We start from the raw sequence: 24,148 nt of genomic DNA, 5'->3' as shown, positions 1-24,148 counted from the left end.
TCAGTGTCCTATTTAAGGACTAAAATAATTAGGTCGTATGAAACCCATTGTATTGATACTTATGCATTGTATATGGTTGAAGAAATATCAACTTGAAATGTTGGACTATTTTCCCACAGTCGGCATTTAAACTTTCTTCAAGTGTTTGTTTTTTTGGGTTTAAATGCTATTAATAGCTCAGCGCTTCATAGCTGATAAATATGAGACTAAGAATTTGTGGCTTTGGAATCCATCATGCTCTTCTTCCAGAAGAAAAATAATAGATTAATTTTCTTGATGCACTGTATTTCTACATAATTTTTAAAATTCTGCAGCCTACATCATCAGCTGAAATCTCAAAAACAGATATATTGGACAAGGTAAGGCCATCACAGTGAAAGAACTGTTTAATTGTAACGGATACACAAGACAACAAATGGTGTTACTCGGTTATTGAGACATGAGGAGTATCTTAAAATTAAAGCGCTCTCAATGTGGCACACTCTAAAACCAAAATAATTACATACGTTAACAGCGATTTGGTATGCTAGCATGATGCTTACAGATGCAGAGGCTCACATGCTCAAGCAGCTGCAATGAAGTCTGAAGAGAAAATATATGTAATGAATGAGAGATTTATTCTGCTGTTTGGGGTAGGGGGAAAGCAAAAGTCAAAAAGCTAACCTTGCTTGTTTAAATCAATTTTTGTAATGCTACCTTAAGTGAATTCTTAGAGAAGGCAGCTGTAAGCAGGAATAGGTATTAGCAAATGTACCAAAAACTTCCAGTAGAATTAGTGATTTTTTTTCTAGTTCAGACAGCGAGTGTAAAGATGCAGAGTACCGGTATGCTCTCATTTAGTTTAGTATTGATGGTCACAGAACTGAAGCTAGCTGACTACCCAATCTTTGTATTCATTATTTTATGTTTGCAGACACGCTGATATTTCAGTATTAACCAGCAAAACAACACAGCATTTGAAACTGGATAATTAAAGATGTTTTCTTGCAATTTTAGCTAGATCTTCTGCAATTGCTTGTACCATTCGTTCTGTAGCTCTCTTCAAACTGTTTGCTGTCTGTATGGCATGATCTAGGGTAGAATTTAAAATCTGTTGGGGACAATAAAATACAGCCTTGTTGAGTACGATTGTTTCCATACGTATGAAATAGGAAGTGATGTCCAGTTAAGGTTCTGTGTAGCATTTTCAACAGGTCTACTCTAAAAGTACATTGACAAGTTTAAAACAAAAAATGTGGTAGACTACTCCAAGATTTGAGTGTAATAAATCATTATTTTAAATTAGCATGGAAAGTTTCAGCTACGGAACTGTTTTTTTAAACTCTCTCCTGTTCCATTATTATCCTCAAATGGATTAGACAAGCTTAAATGGTAATAACTGGTGTGCTAAGAAAGGGTATTTTAAACAGTTCCATGATGGTATGGACGTATGTTTTTAAAGATAATTATATGGCTTTTAATTTTCACTCTGAAGTCTTACATTTGCGTTGAAATCATTGGTATTTCTGTTTCTGATGTTGATTGCAGGTTTGTTTCGGGCAAGCTTCTTGACACTGACATTCCTAAATATTGATGCGATAGAACAACTTTATCATATATATTTGAAAAGGAGGATTCATCAACCTAAAAAAATTGTCTAAATATAAAGTATATAATAAAACATGCAAAGTTATTTTAAACTGTGAATTAGATATATGTACACCTTGATAACACATTTGCAAGTTAACTTTACAGCGAATAGAATCTTTCATTTACCTGTAAAAATACAGCCAATCATAATTTGTATTGCATCTGTACTGCAGTAAGACAGAAAACATTCCCCAGTTAAGAGTTAGGAAATCTCTCTAGCATCATTGTCTCAGCACTGTAACCTCTGAGTAGTCTGCCATTGATACTCAAGTGCAGCTACCGTACTTTCAGGCAATTACTGCTACTTAGTAATGCTGTCAAAAACTATGGTTGCAAAACTTGCCTTGGTTTATCTTGTCTGTGCTAACTATAGTTAAGAATCCATTCTATTCCTCAGACTCTGAGTGTAATTTAATGTTAACAAATTATTAAAAAAAAAAACAAAAAAACAACACCACACGTTACTTTATTAAGAGTATGTTTCCATTCACAGATCCCTAAAACAAGTCTGTAATACTTAATATGCAATTCTTTTTGCTACAGGAGTCCTAGTTCTGTCTTGTTTTTCGGAATAAATGTGTTAGCTAAAGAGGTCAGATACTGATTCGTTAAATTAGAAACACTGAAGAGCTACCCCAAGAGTTATTTACACTTGTGCTTACGGTAAATATATTAAAATTTTACTCATTAATTAAATTTCAAAGATAGTGTGCTCTGAAAAAGATAAAGCACTGCCCCTGCTTATGATAGTGCTGAATATTTTTCATGCTGGATCTTTATTAATGGTATTTTCTGTTGTACCACACACATTTATTACTACAACTTACCTTTCAGAAAGTCTGTTTACAAGTTCACGGGGCCGTTTATTTGTTTGAGCCTTCTGAGTGGAGATTCTCTTCTGTGCATAAGCTTAAGATATTGAGGCCATGTTTAAAACTGATAAATGTATTTTCTATATATTTAACATCTTTCTCCGTTTAGCATAAATTCAACTCAATGTCACTGCTGAATTAAAATTTGAATACATTATGATTTTTTTTGTAAATGAGGCCAAACTTTCCCTTTTGGGTTCCCTGTTGAATTTAGTTCTTCAACAAACGATGTATAGATTTGTATTTAATTTCGTACAGTGAAAGACTGCATGGAGAAAGTATCGAATCATCAGACTATCATAATCCTAATAATTATATAAATACCACTTTGATTTTTTTAGTCATAATACAGAGAAATAGCTAACTTATTAATTCAATTTTTCTGCCTGCAGTTTCTTTCTACAGTATAGAGTCCAAGATAATTGATTTAAAACCTAGATGTTCAATGTTTTTTAAAAAATAGGTATTCCCTAACTCTGCTGCATGACACACAATTTCAGTGCAGAGCTGGTATTTCCTTTCAATACTTGTTTGTGCTACATTCAGTGCCAGCTAGTACTGAAAAGGTTGGCGTGGTAATGCCCAATTTTAGTGTTCTTCCATGCGGCGCTGGAGATGCTCCTGTTTGAAGTGAAATACAGGACTCTTCAGAACTGGAGAAGGTTAAAGCTGTCGTGCATAAGGATTAAACCCAGGCAGGTGTGTAAAGGTTGGATTTGCTAATTTCACTTTGCAGGACCTATACCCATTTATGGGTTAGCTGTAGTGCTGTTTCTTATGCTAAGCTAAATTTTTCTTGGTACATGCGCAACATGACTTTTTGCTCCTTAAGATCTAGCCCACAATTTGAAATATTTCTGTAACAAACCATACTTACAGGTTGAACCAGAATTTTTATTTCTACACAGGGCGCAAGACTGAACAGACTGTTTGTAATTCCTGTGTTTGAGTTGATAACTGCTTTCTCTAGGGCATCTGAATATAAATCCTGAAAACAAAGACATGTTTAAAAAGTAGAATACTATAAGCAAGGATATTTTGTGTAGATTTTGGTATTTTTTTTGCAATCTTTTTACCTTTTTTCTCTTGCCGTAATCTTGTATTGAATGTTTTGTAACTTTCAGTCTCATGTTCCATCAGTTCCTCACTTTGTGAACCATAAGAATCACAGGCTGAGATGTCTTCTGAATCAGTGCCTAAAATCCCCAAAATATATATTAAAAATCTGAAATATTAGAAGTTTTGGCTTGTGTACCTAAACAATTATTGGGCTTTCAGCACTGTAATTTCTGAGCCCTTCACAGTCACTAACAATACTGCAGTTAGAATAAGTTCTTTTTCCTCCATTTTACAGGTGGGGATAGAGCTGTAAAGACTGGCTTTCAGCTTTAACCTGAAGCCTCAAATGCAGATGTTGTTGTTCCCAGTCCCAGAAGTGTCCTTACAAAACTAAACACACCCTCTCACTGTCCTTAGGTTTTTGTTCTGGAGGTTAAAATCACTTGTGAAAACAATGCAGCCCAAGAGGAACATCACAAAGAAGTTGGGAGGATATAGTATGGCGCTGCTTTAGTTATTGCACAAATCAGCATTAAGAATAATGGCCCCTGTGTGTTGTAATAAAGTGAAAGGACATCACGGAGAAGTCAAGGACAAAAGGTAGGCCCAAAGCATGAACAGCCCACATGCTGAGATTTCAAGCTAAATCTAATACAGCTCATGCTGCTCTTTTAGTTTGTCAGACATCCTCAGAGTATTCTACATTAGAAAGATAAAGTTAAGATGCCCTAAGAGAACGAAATGCTTACAGATGCCTAGTGAACCTCTAAGAACTGGAGTCTTAGATGACAGCTGATTTAATTAGTTCATTCACAGTAGCCTGTGTAGGCTCTGGTTTACATTTGGTGAAACTATTAGGAGCTGGACTGAGGAAGGAGAACAATTCCAGTCTGTCTCTATTCTGAATGGAAGAAAGATTAAGAAAACGTTCTTGATTTTCATGCAGAATAACAAAGTTAAATCCCAAAAATGAAAGTGGAAATCTTAGTGTGAAATGTTTTAATTACCAAATTTGTTTCAATATTTGGTTGTACCCAGACTTAAAACTTTTTTCTCGTATCTAAATGGCAATTCCTTTGTTGTAGGTTGTCTGTTGCCTCTTGGTCTGTCACTGACCAAGAGTGGATTTGATGTGGTCTCCTCAAAAGTCAACTGTGTTCTTACTGCCTTGTGCTGTGCTAAGCAGTAACATCTGTTGAAACTCCAAAACAAATTTCTCACTGCTTAGATGTGACAGGAATGCATTTCTTAACAAGATTGAATAGGAGGTATAAGTACAGGGTTCTGACCTTTGTATCGCATCGCTACTTACTCAGATTTGTATCTGATAAATCAGTTGGTTTTCTCTGAATGAAGATTGAACATACTCCAGTTTTCCTCTCCTGGATGTTTTTATTTCTTTGAGCATGGAAACAGAATGATATCTTAATTTTATCTTAATACCTGTATGAGTCTTATGAACATAAAATAAGGTCTGACCAGTTCTTAACTGAGAAGATATCAAATTTACTTATAGAAAGAACTGTCTCACTATTCTGAAAAGGTGGGAAGTAGAAGCTTAAATGAAGAATTAACCAATCACAAAATAATGACTTCTTGTCCAAGAATACAGTCTGTCAGAAAGACCTTGCCATATCAGAGCAGTTAAACATGCCTAAAAGTGAAGTAATAACTGTAGTTCTGAATAGCAATGTAGCATACAATGGTATACATTTACATATAAGTGTTTAAACATGCTATAACAATATTATCAATGGTAAAGACGATGTAGTTTTTTTAGTAACTTTGAGCTAAGTTAAGGTTTTAATTTTATGGCCTTTACGGAATTAGAGGAATATTTGGGATCTACCTTCTGACAGAACAAGATCAAAGATCCTTGTTTGCCATATTTGACATATGTATTCTCAACAGGGCATAAAGTATCCTCAAATTTATTTGGAAGTGTTTCCAGCCACTCATGAAAACAAGGATCAGAAGACTGAGTTATTTTTTCTTAAACGATAGAGAGGGGAAAAAATGAAGTTAGGTGAGTTTTACTAGATAAGCATTATCTATTCAGTAAAATAGTCTGAGAGGATTTTTCTCTTATGCTTGCATTCTTCTCCCAGCAAACTTAGAGTATTGTTGTAGTCTACACTGCATGTTATCATAAGATGTGACTTTGGATAGAGATTTAATTTGCCAAAACTTCAAACTCCCAGATAAGGCACGTAGAATTATTTTATCACGTTGACATTTCTGTAAATGAAACTCTACAGATTGGCCTTTACACTTGAACTATATGCAGCATTATCAATAATTAATCAATTAAAAATATTTTATAATAATCAATTAATAAAATATCAAATATCCCTCCAGGCCTACCAGATTTATTTTATGACAATGATAATTTCAAATATTTGTAGTTGCTGAATAGTTTGTAGTTACTTATTCAGAGTGCTATCATTTATCACTGAAGGGGCGGGGGGAGGTTGGCACAAAGCTGCCTCTTTTCATGCACTATTAAAATTTGTTCGTGGTATGTAAGTACCACAGGCCTTAAAGAAGCCCATCTCACTGGACCACTGTAATATGAACATATTCCTATCTTTAATGAAATTGATGGGAGTTTTGCCCTTTCTCCAGTAGTCTGCTGCATCGTGTACCTTATGTGATTAACTAGTAATACTCTTGAAAACAGGTCATCCTTGTATTTTATACGTATTAAATATTCAGTGTTCTGGGCAGAATCCAGTGTAGAGACAGACTGGTGCACATGCGTGTATCAGTTCATTTAGCTGTAGAAAAGTGTCTATGACTAGCCGAAACACAATACACTTACCCTTTCTTATTTTCTTCATCAGCGTTACATTTTTGACTTAACGTACCCTGAGTATGGAATCTAAGACCTTTTTCTTCTGGTGAAAGGAATCTCTGTAGCACCCAGAAAGCAAAACAAACTGACAGTATTGTTTATATTACTGCGTACTCATCAAACAGGATAAGTGTGAACAGTAGCATCGGGTGTACATTTTTTTTTGTATTGCTTTAGTTGCCATTAATTCTACAATTTCATCTATTACAACTGTAACTGTAAAGCAGACTGGACACCATAACAACACTTCTTAATCTGTGAAGTTGGGAGTGTGGGAAGTCTTACGTAGCTTTGAGAAGGATTAGCCTATATTCATTCACCTCTCTCATTGCCTCAAAATTAAAATAAATGTTGTAAGCAAGGAGTTGCCAGTAGATTTCTGCCTTCTGAACAAATAACAAAGGCAGGCCAGTAAACACAGCTAAATCTTTCCTAAGAGAAGTGAACTTGATCACAAATCTCAAAAGTTCGGATTTAATTTTTTCCTTTGGAAACCAATTCAGCAGTGTTATGATAGACTGTAGTATCTCAAAAGCTCAGCCATCACACTGTGCAATAAGGGGAAAAACGTTCCATAAATAATTTTAAAGCTGAATATGTTCATCTAAGTCAAAATGAATATGCAAACAGATCTCCTACCATTACACTGGAAGAGTGCTTGCTTGCTAGCAGATAACCTTTTCCCAGAGGCTCCATTTCTCTTCCAGAAGTTGATTCAGCTCTCTTTTGTAACCTGAATTGGTTAAGGAAAAAACATTTGTTTTACTTTCCTAATCTCATTGAGATGATTAACACGTATGAAATATTCTCTAAAAGGGTGGAGATGGTCTCTAGTGTCATTTCACAAAGTTTTGATGGTTAATTATATAAGTATCTGCATCCCTCACTTTTTTAATTAAAAAGTAATACAAATTCTTCTGTACCAGTATTGTATTTTTACTAGTGTTTCACATCCTGAATTAGTGTGGTTGCAATAAATTTTTATGCAGAGATATGATTACTGGTAATGGTTTGGCTTCAGGAAAGGTCTCAAAGTAGAAATGCCAGGCTGCAAGGAATTGTTGGGTGTTTAGAGTTCTCTAATAAGTGTTATCTGGGAATGTTCTACCTACTTTCAGATATTCTAGACATCCTGACTTTCTGTACTCAGCAAATAATTATGGAAAAAGTTTTAATAACTTCAATAGCTGTCAGTTTTACACTTACATGTGAGGACAGAGATTGCACTTTTCAGCTTCTAAAGAAATCAGATGATTTGTTTGTGGGATTACGTCACTTGTCTGAGTTGTATTTTCTCCCTTGCTGTTCTTTTGAAGAAATGTGGTTTCTTCTGGAGGATCGGTAGTGCTTGAAACTTCTGAGCTCTGTACAAAGTAACCATAGGATGGTAGTATATGGTCAGTGTATCACAAGTACATGACTTCTACCAGCCAGCATTTTCTGAATGCCTCTAGCTTGGGATTCAGAGAAGACTGGTTTCTAAAATAGTGACTATGAAAGCTCTCTTAATTTTCTGTTAGAATTAACAAAATTAATGAAGCTGATATTTCATGGGTAAAAAGATTTCTTTGAAGTGGCATGCTATCCAAAACTGTCATGCTTTACAAATATTAGAGGAAAACATACAACTGCACTGTTTTGAGATTTTCTTCAGTAAAACTGTAAAATGTAGTCTTTAAATGATAAAACTCATAATTACCTCCCAAAGAGGATTCAATGAATGGGCAGATTCATCAGAAATAAGTGAAGGAGCCAAGCTGTATTTGCCATCATCAGTTTGTTCTTGGATGTCTTCAAGCAGCATGCCAAGTCTAAATATTTCCCCTTCCACCTTTCTAAAACCGATCACAATACACAGCTAGTGAAACATGTATTTCTTACTGTGATAACCATATTTGGCATTGCATTAAATATTCGGGGGGGGGGGGGAAGAGAAATTAATGGAGTTCACTGAGTCTCTTTTAAGTACTTGAATTAATCCGTTAGCCTAATTATAACAGCAATATGTAAAGCTTGACATGAATTTTGGCCAAATCACTTCTAGCTTACTCCATGTAATATTAAGGTAATGTTTTCACCTCTGAAGAATATTAATGGATAAATGAAGTAATGGTTCTAAGACACTCAAAATATGGAAAATATACGGATGCAATACTTAGCACATATATTCTAACCTTTCAGGATCAAACTCTCCAACGTGGATAGACTTGTCCTTGTAGTTCTGCAGCTGTAAAACATGGTGCTCCTCTCTAGCAGTTAAGTAACTCCTTTCCAAGGCATCAAGGTATTTTTTCAATTGATTTAATGCCTTCACCAATGAGAAATAATTCAGTAGTAAATTACATTTTCATTAGTAAGTCACAGTAAGCATAGTTATGCCATTTGCAGTGATGTTGGTAAGAACTGGGCTACTGCTCTGAATTAGAACAGGACTGCATCTCATATGCCCACCCCGTACACTGTGCTGCTCAATTATGTACAAGTAAAATACTGAACTGACTTCAGAACTGATACTCTATGTGTCAAAACTCATAGCTTCTGTGGCAATTTAAGGCCTTTAACTGATAGGTTTGAATTGTAAATCCTTAAAAGAAATCTAATCTAGCCATGTACTGAACAATTTAATTTTTGCTTCTTAAACTCGATTTAAATCTGAGATTGATTAAAAATCTTTTTTTTAAATGTCTATTTGAGGAAAATATTGAATATCTTGCCAGAAAATTTTAAGTCTATAGACAATTCAAGAACATTTCTGATTATTGAAAATATATTAATTTACCAGGTAATTGTCTTGTGAAAGGGATGTCTCGTGGGTCATATGTTTAGTGAAATCTTCCACCTTCAAGAGAAAATACTAGACTTTTATATTGGATTTTAAAAATGAGCATTCCAAATGGGTATACAATTTGAGCATCAATGCAAAATAGATATGGAAACAGAGCTCTTTATTACTTTAATTTTCAGTTGATCTGTCTGTTCTTTTAGTATTTGAGACATCTTTTCTCCTTGTTTTAGTTCTGGCAGTATATTAGAAGGACTTAGACACTGTACTTGTACTGTACCAGCTGCTGGAAATGCTGATACCATTGTCCCATGTGGTAATCCTATATAAAACAAGAGAAGATCAGTTAGAATTTATGCCAAAAACTTCTGCCCAAAAGTACTATCAAATTGCATTAAATGAGTCATTTGCATAGTTACTGCAATTTTATTTACTTGGATCAGGCAAATCTTGTGTAGCCTGTGTATTGTTAGGAACACGTGCTGTAAAGACTTCAGAAGATGTCCCAGCGCCTCCTGAGTAAACAACGAACCTTGGACTTGCAAAATCCGACCGAGGCAGTATCTGTTAAAATGACAACTTCCGTTAGAGAAACGGAATATGTAGAGAAACAGGGTATAGAACACTCAGGGACATTTAACTAAAGAATTCAGAAATACATAGTACAAGTTGTTAATGAGATGCTTATTATAACTGCACCACATAATTTGCTGTGTTTTCAGTATGGATAATATCTCACTGCATAAATGCTGGATTGATATATATATATATAAATATATAAATACTTTAACTCAATGTCAGGGAAAATCTATGTTCAGAGAACTTGTGTAAACGGGTAGTACAATATAAAATACAACAGTTTGGGGGAATATTCATATTCTTAGAGATAAGAGAATGAATTAATAATTGCCTAATGGTAGGATGATTTGCAATCACAAATAATACTTCAGTGCATCATTAACTGTTTGGACATGAAAGCTCTGTAGAAATTTGGTCCCACAAAACCGTGAAAGCAATTATTGACAGAAGAGAGATACACTTGCTGATAGCTATGGAATGCTTTTGTGAATTAGTCATGTTATATTTTACTTGACACAGAATCTTTTTTTTTTTATGGTAAACATCACTCTTGACAAGTATTAACAATGTTTTAAAGCATCTTAATTACCTTGAGCTGTTGAAACAATTCTGGAATGCTCATCTCTTCTTGATTCTCTACTTCAACAGAATGAAAAGAGTTATTTTCTAGAATGTTGTCCACTGTTACTGATTGACTGAGCAAAATAGGGAAGGATTTTGTTCGTTCGACTGTAGGAACTGATTTAATATTTTCACTTATTTTTGGCATTTTTAGTTCTGAAGTAACTTTAGAGAAGTCAGGAAGGCAATGGTGAATTTCACTTTGGCCATGTATGAGCCTATGAGATGAAACGGTTTTCTTAAACAGTTCTCTGTGTTCCTTTGTGTTGTGAGAGAGGTGTGTGTCTTCATACTTGTTACTCAGCTGTGAATTGTCATGTCTGCACCCGCAGTTAACAGTAGAAGAAATAGATCTCTTTAAAACAAATTTATTTCCATTTAGCACACGTGGATTTTTCCCACCCATGTGTGCATCCTCATGCTTTTCTAAATAATACCCTTCCAATTCCATTGCCCATTGTTCAGGTGTTAAAGAGCCTTTGCCATGTTTGTAAGCCTCAGGTTTGTTCGTAGTTTCACCAACACTTTCCGTGTAGGACGTCTCTGGTATGGTCTCACACTCAATTAGCTGGCACGTGTTTAGTAACTCTCCTTCAGAAAAATGACGCAAGAGGACATTGGATATCTTTGAGTTAGTTAGATGTTCCTTGCCATCTGCTTTACCAAAACCCCTGTCTGACACTTCTTTCTTAAAGGAAGGTTCACTTGCAGGCATTTCAGCCGAAATTCCAGCTGTTGGGGTGGTAGCTGTGTGATAATCCCTGACGCCTTCAGGTTGGGGATGAGTTTCATACCTTGCTGCTGCTGCTTTGTTGTTATCTTCAGAACAGGATAAACTCAAAATATGAGAAATGTTTTCTATGCGGTCATGCAGATCCTCTGAATTACTGTTGTATTTACAGGTTAGTCCTTCGTCTCCATCGTAAGGCAAGTCATCCTGCTCCCCGGCAGTAGAGCCTGTAGTGGGGCTGAGTTTATTGACGAGGGAGCTGCGCGCCTGCGTTCTCATCTGCTCTGTGACAGTCTCCATCTCCCCCCTCTTTGCCCTATGAATACCATCTCCTCTCTGATGCTGGGGTAGAGCTTTTATGTATTGCATGCATAAAAAGCTGTAAGGGGGCAGTAGTAGGAATTTATGTAGATGTCAGTACAGTTGAGAATAGGATTTACCTCCCTCTGTCTTAAACGTCCTCCAGTTTTATTTATGTTGTAAACCTGGTGCAGGTTTTCAGAACTGTACCCCTTGACGTTTACAACCCTACCCCTTATTCCGCACTTACTGTAGGGTAAAAACAGAGCCAACTAAGAGAAGAAAGAGAGTGATGGAAAGTGATGGAAAAGAACAGAGGCAAGTGCTGAAAGCGGTGGGGAGAGGAGAATGGAGCTCAGCGCCAGGCACCTGCCCTTGCTTCTCCGCCCCCGGTGCTGTCGCAAGCTGCAGGAGCTGCTCACGGCGGTACAGCTGCTGCTGGGCCCTGCGGAACCGCCGCCCGCAGGGAAGCCCCGCGCGGCCGTCCCAGGCTCCGTGCCCGCGCCCCGTTACCGCTCCCCGCTCCCCTCCCTCCCCCCGGCCCCGCCCCCTGCCCCAGGGGGCGTGGCCTCCCGCCGCCCCGCCCCTCGCCGCTCCCGTTGGCCCCCGCGCGGGGCCCCGCCTCCCGCCGGCCGTTGGGGCCGCGGCCGCGCGCCCATTGGCGGGTTCGAAGCGCGGCTGCGCGGGGGCGGGGGCGGCCGCGCGCTCCCCTCAGCCGCCGCCGTCGCTGTGGAGACGGGCGGGGGCGCGCGGGGGGGCCGCGGCCTGCGGCGGCGCCCGGCTCAGGTGAGGTGAGGGGAGGGGAGGTGGGGGCGGGAAGGGCCGGGCCGGGCCCCTCGCGTTCGTGGCGGGGGCTGCGGGCTGAGCCCCGGCCCGGAGGGGCCTGCGCGGCCTCGGGGCGCTGGCGGGGCCGGGCTGCGCGCGGTGCTGCGGCAGGAGCGCTGCGGTGCCCGCTGCTGGGGCTGAGTAACGCCAAGGGCGTCGGGGGCGGCCCTGGCCGCTCAGATGGCTTCTTTGCTTTCCTTTGTGCGTGCTGAGGCGCCTACGGACAGACCCCGGCGCTTTGCTCCCTCGGAGGCGAACGGGTCGGCCTCCTGAGGGGCGAGTGCTGGGTGAAAGCGCCGCGAAAGCAGCCGGCCTGTTTCTTCTGAGGCGTTGTACGGGAGAGCTGCGTGGTTTTGACAGCGAGCGTTATCTCTCACACCGTGACGGCGTGAAAATCTCCTCCGATTTGCCTAGGACCCCTCCTAACGCCGCTCCTCAGCCGTCTCTCGCCACCAGCTGACAGCAGGCCCGTTTACCCCACCGGCGTTCTGCACGTCCCGGTGTGCAGGATGGCTCGGGGAGCAGCTGGGCTCCCCACCAGCTGGGAGAAGCTTTAATAAGAAATAAACAAAAAAGCAACTGCTATCTGTCAGTAATTTTAATTATTGAGCATACAGATGAGTTTTTTTTTGTCTGACAATTTTTTCAGGATTCTTTTGGTTTTGCTTACCACCGGGTCATTTTTAGCTTCTGGTCTTCCACTTTTTTAATTTAACAGCAAAGATATTTGTACTTTTTTCTTTCTCTCATTCATAGTTTTTGTAGCTGTTGTGCGGTCAATTTCACTTTCCACATTCATGCCCAGATCTGGTAACTATGGTTTTGGTTTTAGTAGTCTCTAGTGTTAACATCTTAATGAAATTGTTTGTGTTTAAGGAGTAAGCGCTGATCTTAGGGCTTTCAGAAAGATTAACCTGCTAGGGCTGTTACTTGTCCCTTGAATGAAAGAATAGAAAGCTACCAGGTGAAGAAAAAAGCCTGTAACTTTCATTTAGGCATCTAATAACAAGTCAGCTAGGCAAATGATTACATCAAAAAAGTAAGTAAGTAGAGTAAGTAAAACAGTGTAAAATACAGGAAAAAAAGTAGAAAAACTGGTAAGAGATGGTCTGAAACATACATAGTGTTGAACAGATGATTAACATCAAGTTGCCTCCTAGGACTTGAATCTGTTTGAAAATTAGGGATCCTGTTCAGATCATAAAACTTTTGTGTAATTTGAACCTTCTACTGATAAGAAGGAGAAACGTTCACGCAGCAGAGTTATGGGGAAGAAAATTACGGGGAAGAAAATTGTACGTGACCTACCTAAGCCTCTCTAAATCTTCTTTTATTTCTTTGAACCACGTTTTTTTCCTACCATTGTCCTGCTGTTCAGAATATTGTTCCAGGCAAGCAACACTTTGGAGGCTGTATCTTACCTGGCAATCGTTGGCTGTTACTGGACAGCATACAGTGTTGTGACTAAGAGTATCTGTGTGACAATGTGGAAATATAGTTACACAAATCCGTTGGCAACAGTGGCAAAATGGAGGCCAGTTCAACATCTGTCACACAGACTGAAAAAATGGATTTGAACAGCTTCTAAAGAGACTTGCACCTGCATCCCAAATGTTAGGATAAATATGCAAAGCAATTTGCAACTTGGCACCTCAACAAAGATTTTTTCTTTAAATCTGCATAAGTGTTGTGCCATAAATAAACAGTACCTGTATCTATAAAAAGCAAACGGTAGGAAAAACAACACGTGCTCTTCTTTCTGTGCTGTGTGTTCATCTCCACTTAGGCTGTAACTGCATGTTGTTCAGCTGTAGGCTCAGAAGTGAGAGGAACGTTAACACTTGCTGTTTGTACTTGCGAACTAGGGGACACAGGTGATGCACCACACGATGCTGTTGGCAGTAAGCTATCAGGGATCATTTCAGTTGTGTAACACAGCTTCTATAAGAGCTACATCTGCTCCTTGCAGGATAAACTCTTGCTGGGGTGGTAATTAGTTCTTTAAGCTGAATGCTTGCTTAATCTCTGAATGAGCACGACATAGAAGTGATATATCACTTCTATTCCTTCACCTGTATGTGCTAGTGTGTTTTATTGCTCGTGATTCTAAAGATAGACATTTTTTTTTGATTTATCAGATCTTAAGATTGATTTTCTCCTCTCTTTGCAAGGTGCTTGTGCAGTCTCAGTCTGTTTTCTTTCTTTACTTCCCAGGATCTCTTATTAACAGATGTTATAGGCCAAGAAGGAGCTGAGCTAAGTGGAACACTTTGTTGGAAAGATTTGCAATAAACATGCTCCATCAGCTTAAGCACAATATTTACAACATTTTATATTGAACTTTTCCCATCTGGTGTTCTTTTGCATCTTACAACGTGCTCCATTTACCAAAGTGAAGGTATTTGAGTAAACGCCTGGCTGGCTGAGAAAGAGAGACCTCATCATTTGCATGATGAGCTTGTCCCTAACAAGCAGAAGGAGTGAGATTCAAATTTAAGATCAGGTCTCGGTTACAAAACTCTTACCGATTTTGTGGTAATGTGATTTAAAACTTATGGGAGAAGAAGAAAAAGATCACAAGATACTATTTTCTTGTGAATCGTCATTGAAGGCTGGTGTGGCATTTAAGTGCTTGAAAACTGTGAATCTTATCTTCTGTTGTGGGATGCTTGGAAAGAAGGTTGCTGGCAGCACAGTATTTTTCAGTCTGGAAATGACAATGTGTAAAAACTTAGAACTCGTTATTCCAATAAAAAATAAAAATAAAGGAATCCTAATAACTTGATGTATCAAATATGTAAAAAAAAAAAAAAATTCAGATTTTGCTCTTTTTTAATGCACAGAGGATGTTACTCTAGCGTCTTGCATCTGAAATCTTAATCTTACTGCATTTAGAATGAGTTCCTGGTTGCCTGATTAGATTTATTATACGGATATTAGTTACATTGTGCTGCAGGCACTTTGTGCACTCTTTCTTTCGTATTTTGTCTTGGTGTGGGACTGCCTTACTTCAGAGTTTAAATGGATGGCTTACATGAACTATTTGCAGAACTGTCCTTATAATAAAAATGCTTGTGGTTATGTGCGTGAGCTACACCCGGTTCTTTAGCTTGCACACTAGACAGCAATTACATACATGAAGTAGCAAGCTGATTTTCAGCTAAATATTAATTATTTTCAAAGGGGTTATTCCATTCTGAGAGCTGTTCTGTGAGAGAGGTGCTGAGAAGTCCACCTTTGCATCCCTGCACTTGGATATTTCATGTACTCAGGTATCAGTCTGCTATCACGTGCATTTGCTGCTGCTTTGTGTTACTCCATGTAGTGGAAGTCTATGTGATAGTTTTCTGTTTGTTTTTGTCAAAAGTACATGCTTAGCCTGTAAGTCAGGATACGGCCTGCATCGTTGCCAGATGCCTGAAGTACTTCTCTTTACAAACCTGTAGGACCGAGTACTGCCTGACAGGGCACCTCCTCATGTGCTGGAGTTAATGGAGCTGCCCTGGAACTGTGACAGTACTCTGATGAACATGCTAGCAATGAGGATATGTGGGGTTTTGCCACTTATGTGTTGCATCATTCTCCTAAGTTTCTGGCATTTCTTTCTGCTCTTAATTAATGATTCCATTATAGGGAATGTATTTACGCTTCAGTCTGATTGCTGGGTGAAAATAGGGCATTTAGTGTTGAGCAGAGCTCCCAGATTCTTGCCAGATATTTGCAAGTTCCTTAATTGAAAGTTTTTTTTTTTTCTCCTCCTTCAGTTTCTTGTATGATGTACTTTTCTCTTGTTGCAAAGCATGTATGCAGTTTTTATTTATGGCTTGGGTGTTTTGTGTGGAAGGAAAAGAAAATAACCCTTAAGAATGCGGGCGAGTTTCCTTCTGACTCATAGTAGGAAGATGCTTCTGGAATCAGTTATCATGGTTGTTGGGAATAGTTTTTTAATGATCTGGCAGAAATAACTTGGGTCATTAAGACTCTGCTTGTGTTTTAGGCTGATAATTGTGAGTAATGTTGAAAATAATGCTAGGCAATGCTAACTTGTTAAAGGAGACATTTGCACAACCCTTTAACGGCAGAGAGAAAAAATGAACAAAACGCATACGTAGAGTTTAAAAGGCTTGCCATATTGAAGACCTTTAGCATTAAGGCCCCAAACTCTGCTCAACTAGGTACTCCACAGGCATGAAAGAAAAAAATCCTACTCCTAATCTACAGAATAAGTGGAAAATATATACAGATAACAGTAGAGGGCATGCAGAAATGCTCCTACATGTTTGTTTGCCTTTACCATGATATTGTATAAGGCAGGCTGTCTACGCTGTTAGGTCAAAAAGAGCCATGAGTGGAGGGAGACTGAAGAGGACTGAGTGCACATGAAAGGGCACCGAAGCAACGAGCTTTCGCTAACCTTGTTTAGAACCCGCCATGCAGCAAGGCCAATTGGGTTTAGGTAACCAAAGAACATAAAAATTAGATCAAGCCTTTTTAGAAACAGGGCGATAAATTAATTATCTCCACTGTTACCATGCGTGTCATAATGCAGCACTGTGTTAGCAGTTGGGGAACAGATGTTGGTGCTGGAGCTGCGCTCTCTAGCATTGAATTCAAGTCCATGCTGTCATTTTCAGCTGTGGATGCAGCGAGATCCTCACTGCTTTGTGAGCAAGATTGGTCTCAAATATACTCACCACCTGTTAGTTTTTTTTTGGTTGGTTTGTTTGTGTATTTTTTTAGTGTTTTAAGACTTAGAAGGGCTCTTACTGCCAGGTTTGTTTTAGGATTGTCTACAGTATTCGGTAATGTGACTTGGTTTCATAGGGCCCGATACTTGTAAGTCAGCATGGCAAGTATAATTGGGGCGGAGGAGGAAGCATCTGAACGAAGCACATTGTTTACTGGTATTAATTTATTTACAGCTTGTCTGGTGTGTCTGATAGCATTGGATGTGCTAGGCTGGGTCTTGTCCGTGCTCCGCAGTAATTACAAGCTCTGCAGAATGGGCTTTGTTGGACTAGCACCTAGGTGGGGTGTCTGGGGTGGTTGTTTACGAACCTCCGCTTTCCTGTGCGGTCCTTTAGATGCAGCCCGCTCGTGTCTGACAGGAGCGGCACTCAGGCTGGAGCGCTGCTCGTCTCGCATGCTTCTAAGCCAGTCCTTTCACAGAAGCCCCGTGGTTTATTCTGAGGCTGTCTGCTCCATGTGGAAATCCAGCTGGAGAAAGAAGCCAGTATTTCAGAGCAGGTATTGCTGCACGGCATAGTTTACCCTGAATAAAACCTCAAATTCACTTCATCAGTGAACGTGGTTTCTATTTGCTGTTAGCTTCTCAGCTGGTGAGCTTGTGTCAAAAGTGGTGCAGAGAGGAGTATAAAATTCAGCTTCCAAGAGTAACCACCACGCTGGTCATCTTCTTACAGCGTTCCTCATATCTGCCTGGCCCACTCGCACCACTTGTATCCCGCTGTGCTTAAGGTTTGAAAAACCTAACCCGTGTCCCAACATGTCGCACGGTTATTTTAAGGTTTGTTCAGAGGGGAATGTTTATTACTGCACAAATGCTATGGACCGTGCTGTTTTCTGTGCAAATACAATATTAAACTTGATATAGATTTTTTTGGGGGGCTTATTTGTGTTAGCTCAGGTGATTTTTAAAAATATCCTTGGACATCACTGAAGACTGAAATTTTGGTTTGTCTAGTTCTGATTGTGGTTTTGGTGTTCCTAGTCTTACTATTTATGTTTATATGCTGTTTTATAATTTCAGCATCTGGAGTCAAGCTAGTCTCTGTATTTCGGTAACACAGTTGTCACTACATTTTTTTGTTGCTTAGTCTCTTTTTCTCCATAAGGGCTGCAAAACTCTTCTTTATTTTCAAGTAATCCATTGCAACTTTTTTTTTTTTTTTCCCACCCATGCTGTAGCCTGTCTCTGAAAGGAAATTCAAACTTAGTTCAACATTGGAAAATTTGCCTTAATCTTGAAACAGCAAACCTCTGTAGCTAGTTTATATAAGGAAATAGAATTTGTGTGATTGGACTGCCTCAATCTGTACTTTCCCCTGGTAACTTGTATCTCTCAGCCGGTGATGACTTCATTTGGCAGATGCTCCTTCGCTATAGCTTTGTGAAAATAGCAGATGGATAGAGAAGGCATGACTCCTTGCCTCCTTTAGGGAAAGGCAGGCAGAAACGAACTGTGAAATTCTCCGTTACTCAGCCCCTGGGTGACCAGCCAGGAGCCGTGTAACTGTAGGTGAGCACGGAAATGTCTTCGCATTGTCTGACAGCTCCGCAAGGGAAGGTATGGGCTCAGGGAGACGGTGGGGTGAGGGAAGGAGCCAATGAAGCTGCAGGAATTTACTGAGGTAAGGAAACGCAGGGGAAAAAGTCATCTCCCTCTGCATCTACCTTGTGATTACCCGTTGATGCAGAGAGAGCTTTTTACTAATGGTTTAATTTAGAGATCCTTTACCTGTTTGTTGACAGGATGGATAAGCCTATATGGCTCACCGTTTTCTTCTAATAAGAGTGCATATTTTGTCAATTGGGGGTATAAACTCTCTGCCACTTCGCCTAATATCTGCCTTGCTGTATTTGATTTTTTTGTTTGTTTGGTGTCTTGCTGTTGTGTAATTGTGAACACTAGTTAATTTTCCACTTCTCAAGGCTGTGCTTTTCTCACCCATTTTAAAATGGCAAAAGGGGCAAGGACTTCCTGCATTTGTTAGCTGGAATAGTAAAATTGGGCATTTTCCAGCTGTACGTGCAACTACAATATGGTGGTTGTGCTTGCGTGAAAGGCAACTCTTTTAGGTGTACATTAATTTTTCATTGCTTCAAGTTGTGGAGAGAATAAATTTAAAGCTTTTGCTTCACACTAATACAGAGTTTTCCTAGTAATCACAAGTGCTTTTCTCGTGCTGTATGAAGTTTTAATTAAAAACACAAGTTTAGGAGAAACTCTGTCTCACTGTGAGATATGCAGATACGGTAGAACTTTTCCCAGCTTCCCCGAACTCCTGAGGCTGTGCTGCTGAAGTACGGCGCCCTCGGAGGCGCTGATCTCCAGCTCTGGAGGGCTGGATTACAGAGATGATCTGTGAAGTCACCGTGCTTCAACTGAAAGAGCCAGGCTCAGTTTGCTGAAGTGTGATCCTCCAAGGCCAGCTTACACCTGAGATCGTGTCTGCAAAAGGCTTCATTGATACCTGCCTCCTTAATTTTTAATCTGTCACTCTAATTAATGTGCTTTGTTTTCTGATTACCTGTTGGCGTGGTTGATACAAATTATTAATTACCATTACAGAGCAAATGGACAAACAAATTGCCACAGCCATTATTTCATGAGCCCTGCCAGTTGCCCAAGCACACACTTGTTGGTCTGTGGCACACAGTCATGTACATGAGGGTGTCCATCTCCGAACAAACTTTCAATTCCCTGCTATTGCCGAGCACCAAGACCGCTCATGGGTGACTTACAGCTATCTCCTGGTGTGAGTGCTTCGGACAAACTTCCAGAGGGTGAATAGCAGTAACGCAGTCTTCCCAGGATGTGGGCTGTAATGGTATTAAAATGTATGCGTCACACTTTGTAATTGCAAAAATATGCCCACACCCACTTGTTGATGGCAAATAATTCTGCTGCAGAGCATGGAAGGGCAAAGTTGTTTGACTGGAAGGAGGATGGGCTGTCTGAAGGATGCTGTTGAGGAGGAGGAGGATGGGAAGCACAAATCTTCATTCCTCGTACTTGATAAAGCTCATGAGAGGAAAAGCACTGCCTGCACTGACAGTTATAGACGGATGCATTTTCTTCTGGTGACAGCTTTAAATCTAAGTTCTGCTCTTACTTTGTGACATCTCCGCCATCTCTTGATGAAATATGCGTTTGTGAGTTACACAACTCTACATTTACTTGCAAAGGAAGGTAACATTAATGCTGAGCAATAAATATGTCAACTCTTTTACTAAAAATATACTTTAAAGTGGGTAAACTTTTTGAATATTTTTTTTTTTTTGTAAATTGTTTTCCCTGCCAGCCTAAACACGTCTGACTTCTGAGTACTGGCTGCTGCAATCCCTTTGAAGCCGAGTTTGGAACTCATATGACAATGTTGCAGCATTTTGGAATGTGAAGCCAGTGAAAAAAAAAAAGCAAAACAAAAAGTCCCTTTTGAGGGAGGAGGGGAAGGGGAATAGGGCTTAAACATCTGCTGGCTTCTGTGCTCGTCATGTTCAAGGCAGGATGAGCTCCAGAACAGCTCATCTCTAGGTGGGATTGTGTCAGCCTGTTCTGACTCTGGGGAAGCTGCATGGTTTCAACAGGACTGTTTACATGTGAAGCAGTTTGTGATTTGTTTCCTATTATGCCTTTCATTCTGCAGCTTTCATCCTTTAAGCCCTTTACTTGGAATTGCATGAGGCCAAGAAATACTAACAAAGACAAATGACTCAAAGTTTCCAGCAGAAAAGAGCACGTTTTTCGTTAAACCTTCCTGCTTTCTTGCTTGCCTACAAGAATTGTTGTGTATATGTGGCAGGTTTTGGCTCTGGTGTTAGCTTTAAGTTGTCGATTGACGCTTCCTGCTTGGTAGGAGTAGTGCTCTGCTTCTGCATCAGCTGCAAATGGTTATGAGTTATTAACTGAATGTGAGACTTCAAGCCAAGCATCTTGTGTTCCCTTTGCAGAAACGCAGCTGAATGGAACTAAAAGGGCCACAGATGCAAGAACTTGAACACGTTTCTGAAAGTGTAAGATGTGTCTGGCAGTGACTTCCTTACCTTAGTAACAAAGAAGAGTATTTCAACAGGAGCTTAGGATACCTTTACTCCAACTTATTAATGTACTAACTGGAATGGTGTTCTGACAACAGTTCTCCACAGCAGAGTACATACCTGCTGCAGAACAGTAGTACTTGCTCTGCTGATAATGCAACTCAATGGAGGAAAGTAATGTGTTGATAAGCATGCGTGAAGATCGCTCCTTTCATGTGCGATACAGGTAAGACAACTAATTTCAGTATGGATGCTTTAGTACTGCTAATGATAGAAAACTAAACAAGTAGCTTGGTGTTTATGTTATCAGTATTAATGAAACTGAAAGCTAAAACGACAACTTTGCTTTTCTTGATTTTTGAGTTAGAAAAATTCACTTTTGCTGCATAGCAGATTATACAGGCATAATTACAGGATTGCCTAATGCTGGAGCTGTGTGCAGCTACAGAATAATGCATGAGTGTTTGTACCTCATTGTCTTTCTGCCTGGAGTTGTGACAGAATGATACGAGGTGTGATCCCTGCCTGGTAATACGTGCTCTCTCTCCTTTTAGCTTTTGGACTGCCTGTGCAAATGGTTGAGTTCTGTCTGCTAATGTCCTCTGTACCTGTCCCCTTGTTGCTCCTATGAATGATGACTTTTTAGGTGCACTGTCATGTAGAGCAGTGTTTTCCCTGCCTATAATAGTTATGCTTGATAGATAAAAACTGCTGTGATACTTTGGACTAAAACAGTGCTATTACTGCAAGTCAAGAGGATGTGCCATTTCCCTCTGAGAGCTTTTATCATTTTTCTTCTGGAATCCCCTTTACAGACGTGGGATAACGTGCTAGCGTTGCAGCCTCGCTCTAATGAACCAGAACAACAGAAACATTGTGTAGTGCGGCGTGTTTGGCTGGCTGGTGTTTGGGAGGGTAAATCTTGCAGCTCATTCAGTAGGAAGGGACACGGGAACACTGGAATGATTGTTCTGAACACAAATGGGAAGCGTGATTCTTGTTGTACGTTCCCCCACCCTCTCCCCAGTCAGCCTTGCTTGGGGGCTTTTTCCTTGCTGACAGGAAAAAACACTACCCTTACCTGTAAAACAGCACATGCTGTGGCGTAAAATTAATGCTGGAAAACAGGGAGGTGCTTTGAGAACATTCTCATACAGCTGTTGTGACAGTGTTGGATTGCTGATAGGTTGGTCTTCCTTTCACAGAAGTGCAGTATTGGTTCTGGTCAGCAGTGCACTCAACAGGAAGAGCTTTTTCATGGTCAATATGGAAAGAAATAGGCAAACGTAATTTACTTTCTGCTCTCTTTATTTTGCTAAAAGCTTGATATAGTGGCTTCGACTACAGGAATCCTTGAGTGTCTGAGCATGGTATTTCTGCTGTGCTCAGTGTTTCTAGGGTGGAGCTAGCTGGTGCCCCTGCTCATCCCCAGACAACCCCAGAAGACCCTGCTCTCCAGTTAAAGCAGGGGCTGCTCAGGTTACCACTGTGGAAGTAAATCGATGAAGAAAGCGGTATGGCCAGTTGCCTGTTTCAAATTGACAAGCCAAAAATAACTTCTAAAAATGTGGCAAGTACAGCCAAGGCAAAATGTCCCACAGCTTTATTCTGTATTTCAGTCCAGGCTTGAATGGTACTAATTGACAACAAAAATATCCATGGCCTTATTAAACGTTTCTGTAAGAACTGTAATCTGATGAACATTGGAAAAATTTAAAAGGATTACTCCTCGGTGGTTTTTAAAATATTAAACTTCCCTAAGAGGAAACTGCAAATTAATTCAGTATAGAAATCAGATTTTTATGATACTTTAATACCTATAATTTCAAAAGATTTGTTTTGTTTGTAGTTTAAAATTTAATCCAGGAAAAAAACGTCATGGCTTACTGGGGGGATGTTTATCAGTGTGTGGTTTTTTTGTTTGTTTTTGTTTTTTTACATCCCAGGCTCATTTGGTTCTCACACTGCTTTTTCTTTCCTACTGGTCTTGTAGTGGAACTGACTTTAAAAGAAACTGGTGGCCCACTCCTAAGGGAAAGGTTTGCTCTGGGTCAGTTTCTTCCTGGGCGAGTTGTTTCTTTCCCCTCACTGCAGGTATCTGACCCATGGTAAACTTAGAGCTGACTTGAGCAGCTATGAAAGTGGCGGAAAGAAACTATTCTTTGTTCTAACGTAGTTTATAAGAATCATAGATTAATGACTGAAAATAAAATGCTGATGTTAATAAATGTGACTAATAAGTGATCTGTAGAGTAAATATTTGCAGAACTAATTTGTCTTGGCCTGCTGAGTCCATACACCACAAAAATTTAGAACTTTTTGAAGAGTTTGACTAAGCACAGTGCTCCAGTGGGCATGCAGTTAGGTTGTTTGGAGTGGTCAGTGCGATATGCTTCTGCAGTGTGCATCGAAACCAAGAACAGGGGCAGGAGTGGGGAACAGCGTGGGATCTTTAGGATAGGATTCTGTGGCAGTAGCAGTTTTATGCCTCTGAATTAGAGAGAGGAATTTTTTTGTTTCTGTGTATCCATGTGTCTCACAGCATAGTCACGTGGCAGCTCCCCCCAATAGCAAAAATGTTCAGAAATGCTCTTAGTGGGGATTGAATGGGGTAAAACTACGTTAGTAGTGTTTAGAGACTGTAATAATCAATGTAATCTTCTTGCTGTCTTCTGTTGTCTTATTTCTTACCAGTTTTCTTTCTTTTTTTTTTTTTTAAGATGAGAACCAAGATCAGGAAAAAAAACACACACACACACAAAAGAAAAAAAAAAAAAGAAAGCATAAGGGAGCCAGGCAAGATGAAGAGCTTAGAGGGAGAGATAAGGATGAGGTAGTTTTACAAATGAGAAATTATTCAGGAGATGCCAGCCTTTCAGAGAACAGGTCGAGGCAACTATAAGCAGAATAACAAAGTGAAGCCCTGTAAGAGTATTTCCACAGTAATATCTGGAAGAACCTTATCCTGTTTAGCAGGAACAGAATTTCATTAGAAGTACCCAGATGAATGGGTCTTGTTCTCCTCTTGTCTCTGCGGGCTCAATGTATCTTTTGTTTAGCCATTCAGTATTGAATAAATAAGTAATTCAATTCAGCCCCTAGGAACAGAGAAAGTA

At 39.7% G+C, this 24,148-nt stretch overlaps 2 protein-coding genes across 6 annotated transcripts in view; one reads left to right on the top strand and one right to left on the bottom strand.

The window, feature by feature from the left end:
• Positions 1 to 117: 117 nt before the first annotated feature.
• Positions 118 to 11,959, bottom strand: AKNAD1 (AKNA domain containing 1). Its single transcript, XM_080603584.1, has 15 exons — positions 10,365 to 11,959; positions 9,631 to 9,760; positions 9,367 to 9,518; positions 9,194 to 9,253; positions 8,589 to 8,722; positions 8,114 to 8,249; positions 7,621 to 7,778; positions 7,054 to 7,147; positions 6,382 to 6,473; positions 4,873 to 4,958; positions 3,578 to 3,697; positions 3,379 to 3,489; positions 2,457 to 2,538; positions 1,481 to 1,562; positions 118 to 1,090 (listed from the first exon to the last, which is right to left on the bottom strand). The coding sequence occupies exons 1-15, from the start codon at positions 11,493 to 11,495 to the stop codon at positions 971 to 973; spliced, it is 2,688 nt and encodes an 895-aa protein (XP_080459710.1). The 5' UTR covers positions 11,496 to 11,959; the 3' UTR covers positions 118 to 970.
• A 99-nt stretch (positions 11,960 to 12,058) lies between these two features.
• The window catches only part of GPSM2 (G protein signaling modulator 2), a 25,924-nt gene continuing 13,834 nt past the window's right edge, over positions 12,059 to 24,148 (top strand). For 2 of the 5 annotated variants that reach the window (XM_080602291.1, XM_080602289.1), the window contains exons 1-2: positions 12,072 to 12,212; positions 20,946 to 21,258. In XM_080602291.1, the coding sequence (XP_080458417.1) occupies positions 21,197 to 21,258 (62 nt within the window). In that variant the 5' untranslated portion in view covers positions 12,072 to 12,212; positions 20,946 to 21,196. Of the gene's footprint in view, positions 12,213 to 15,503; positions 15,524 to 20,945; positions 21,259 to 24,148 lie in introns of those variants that run through there. The other 3 variants (XM_080602290.1, XM_080602293.1, XM_080602292.1) reach the window with 3 other exon arrangements.

This window comes from Anser brachyrhynchus (assembly GCF_964034855.1).
Source record: "Anser brachyrhynchus genome assembly, chromosome: 8".
Lineage (NCBI taxonomy): Eukaryota > Metazoa > Chordata > Aves > Anseriformes > Anatidae > Anser > Anser brachyrhynchus.
This window is presented reverse-complemented; position numbering and strand designations above follow the sequence as displayed.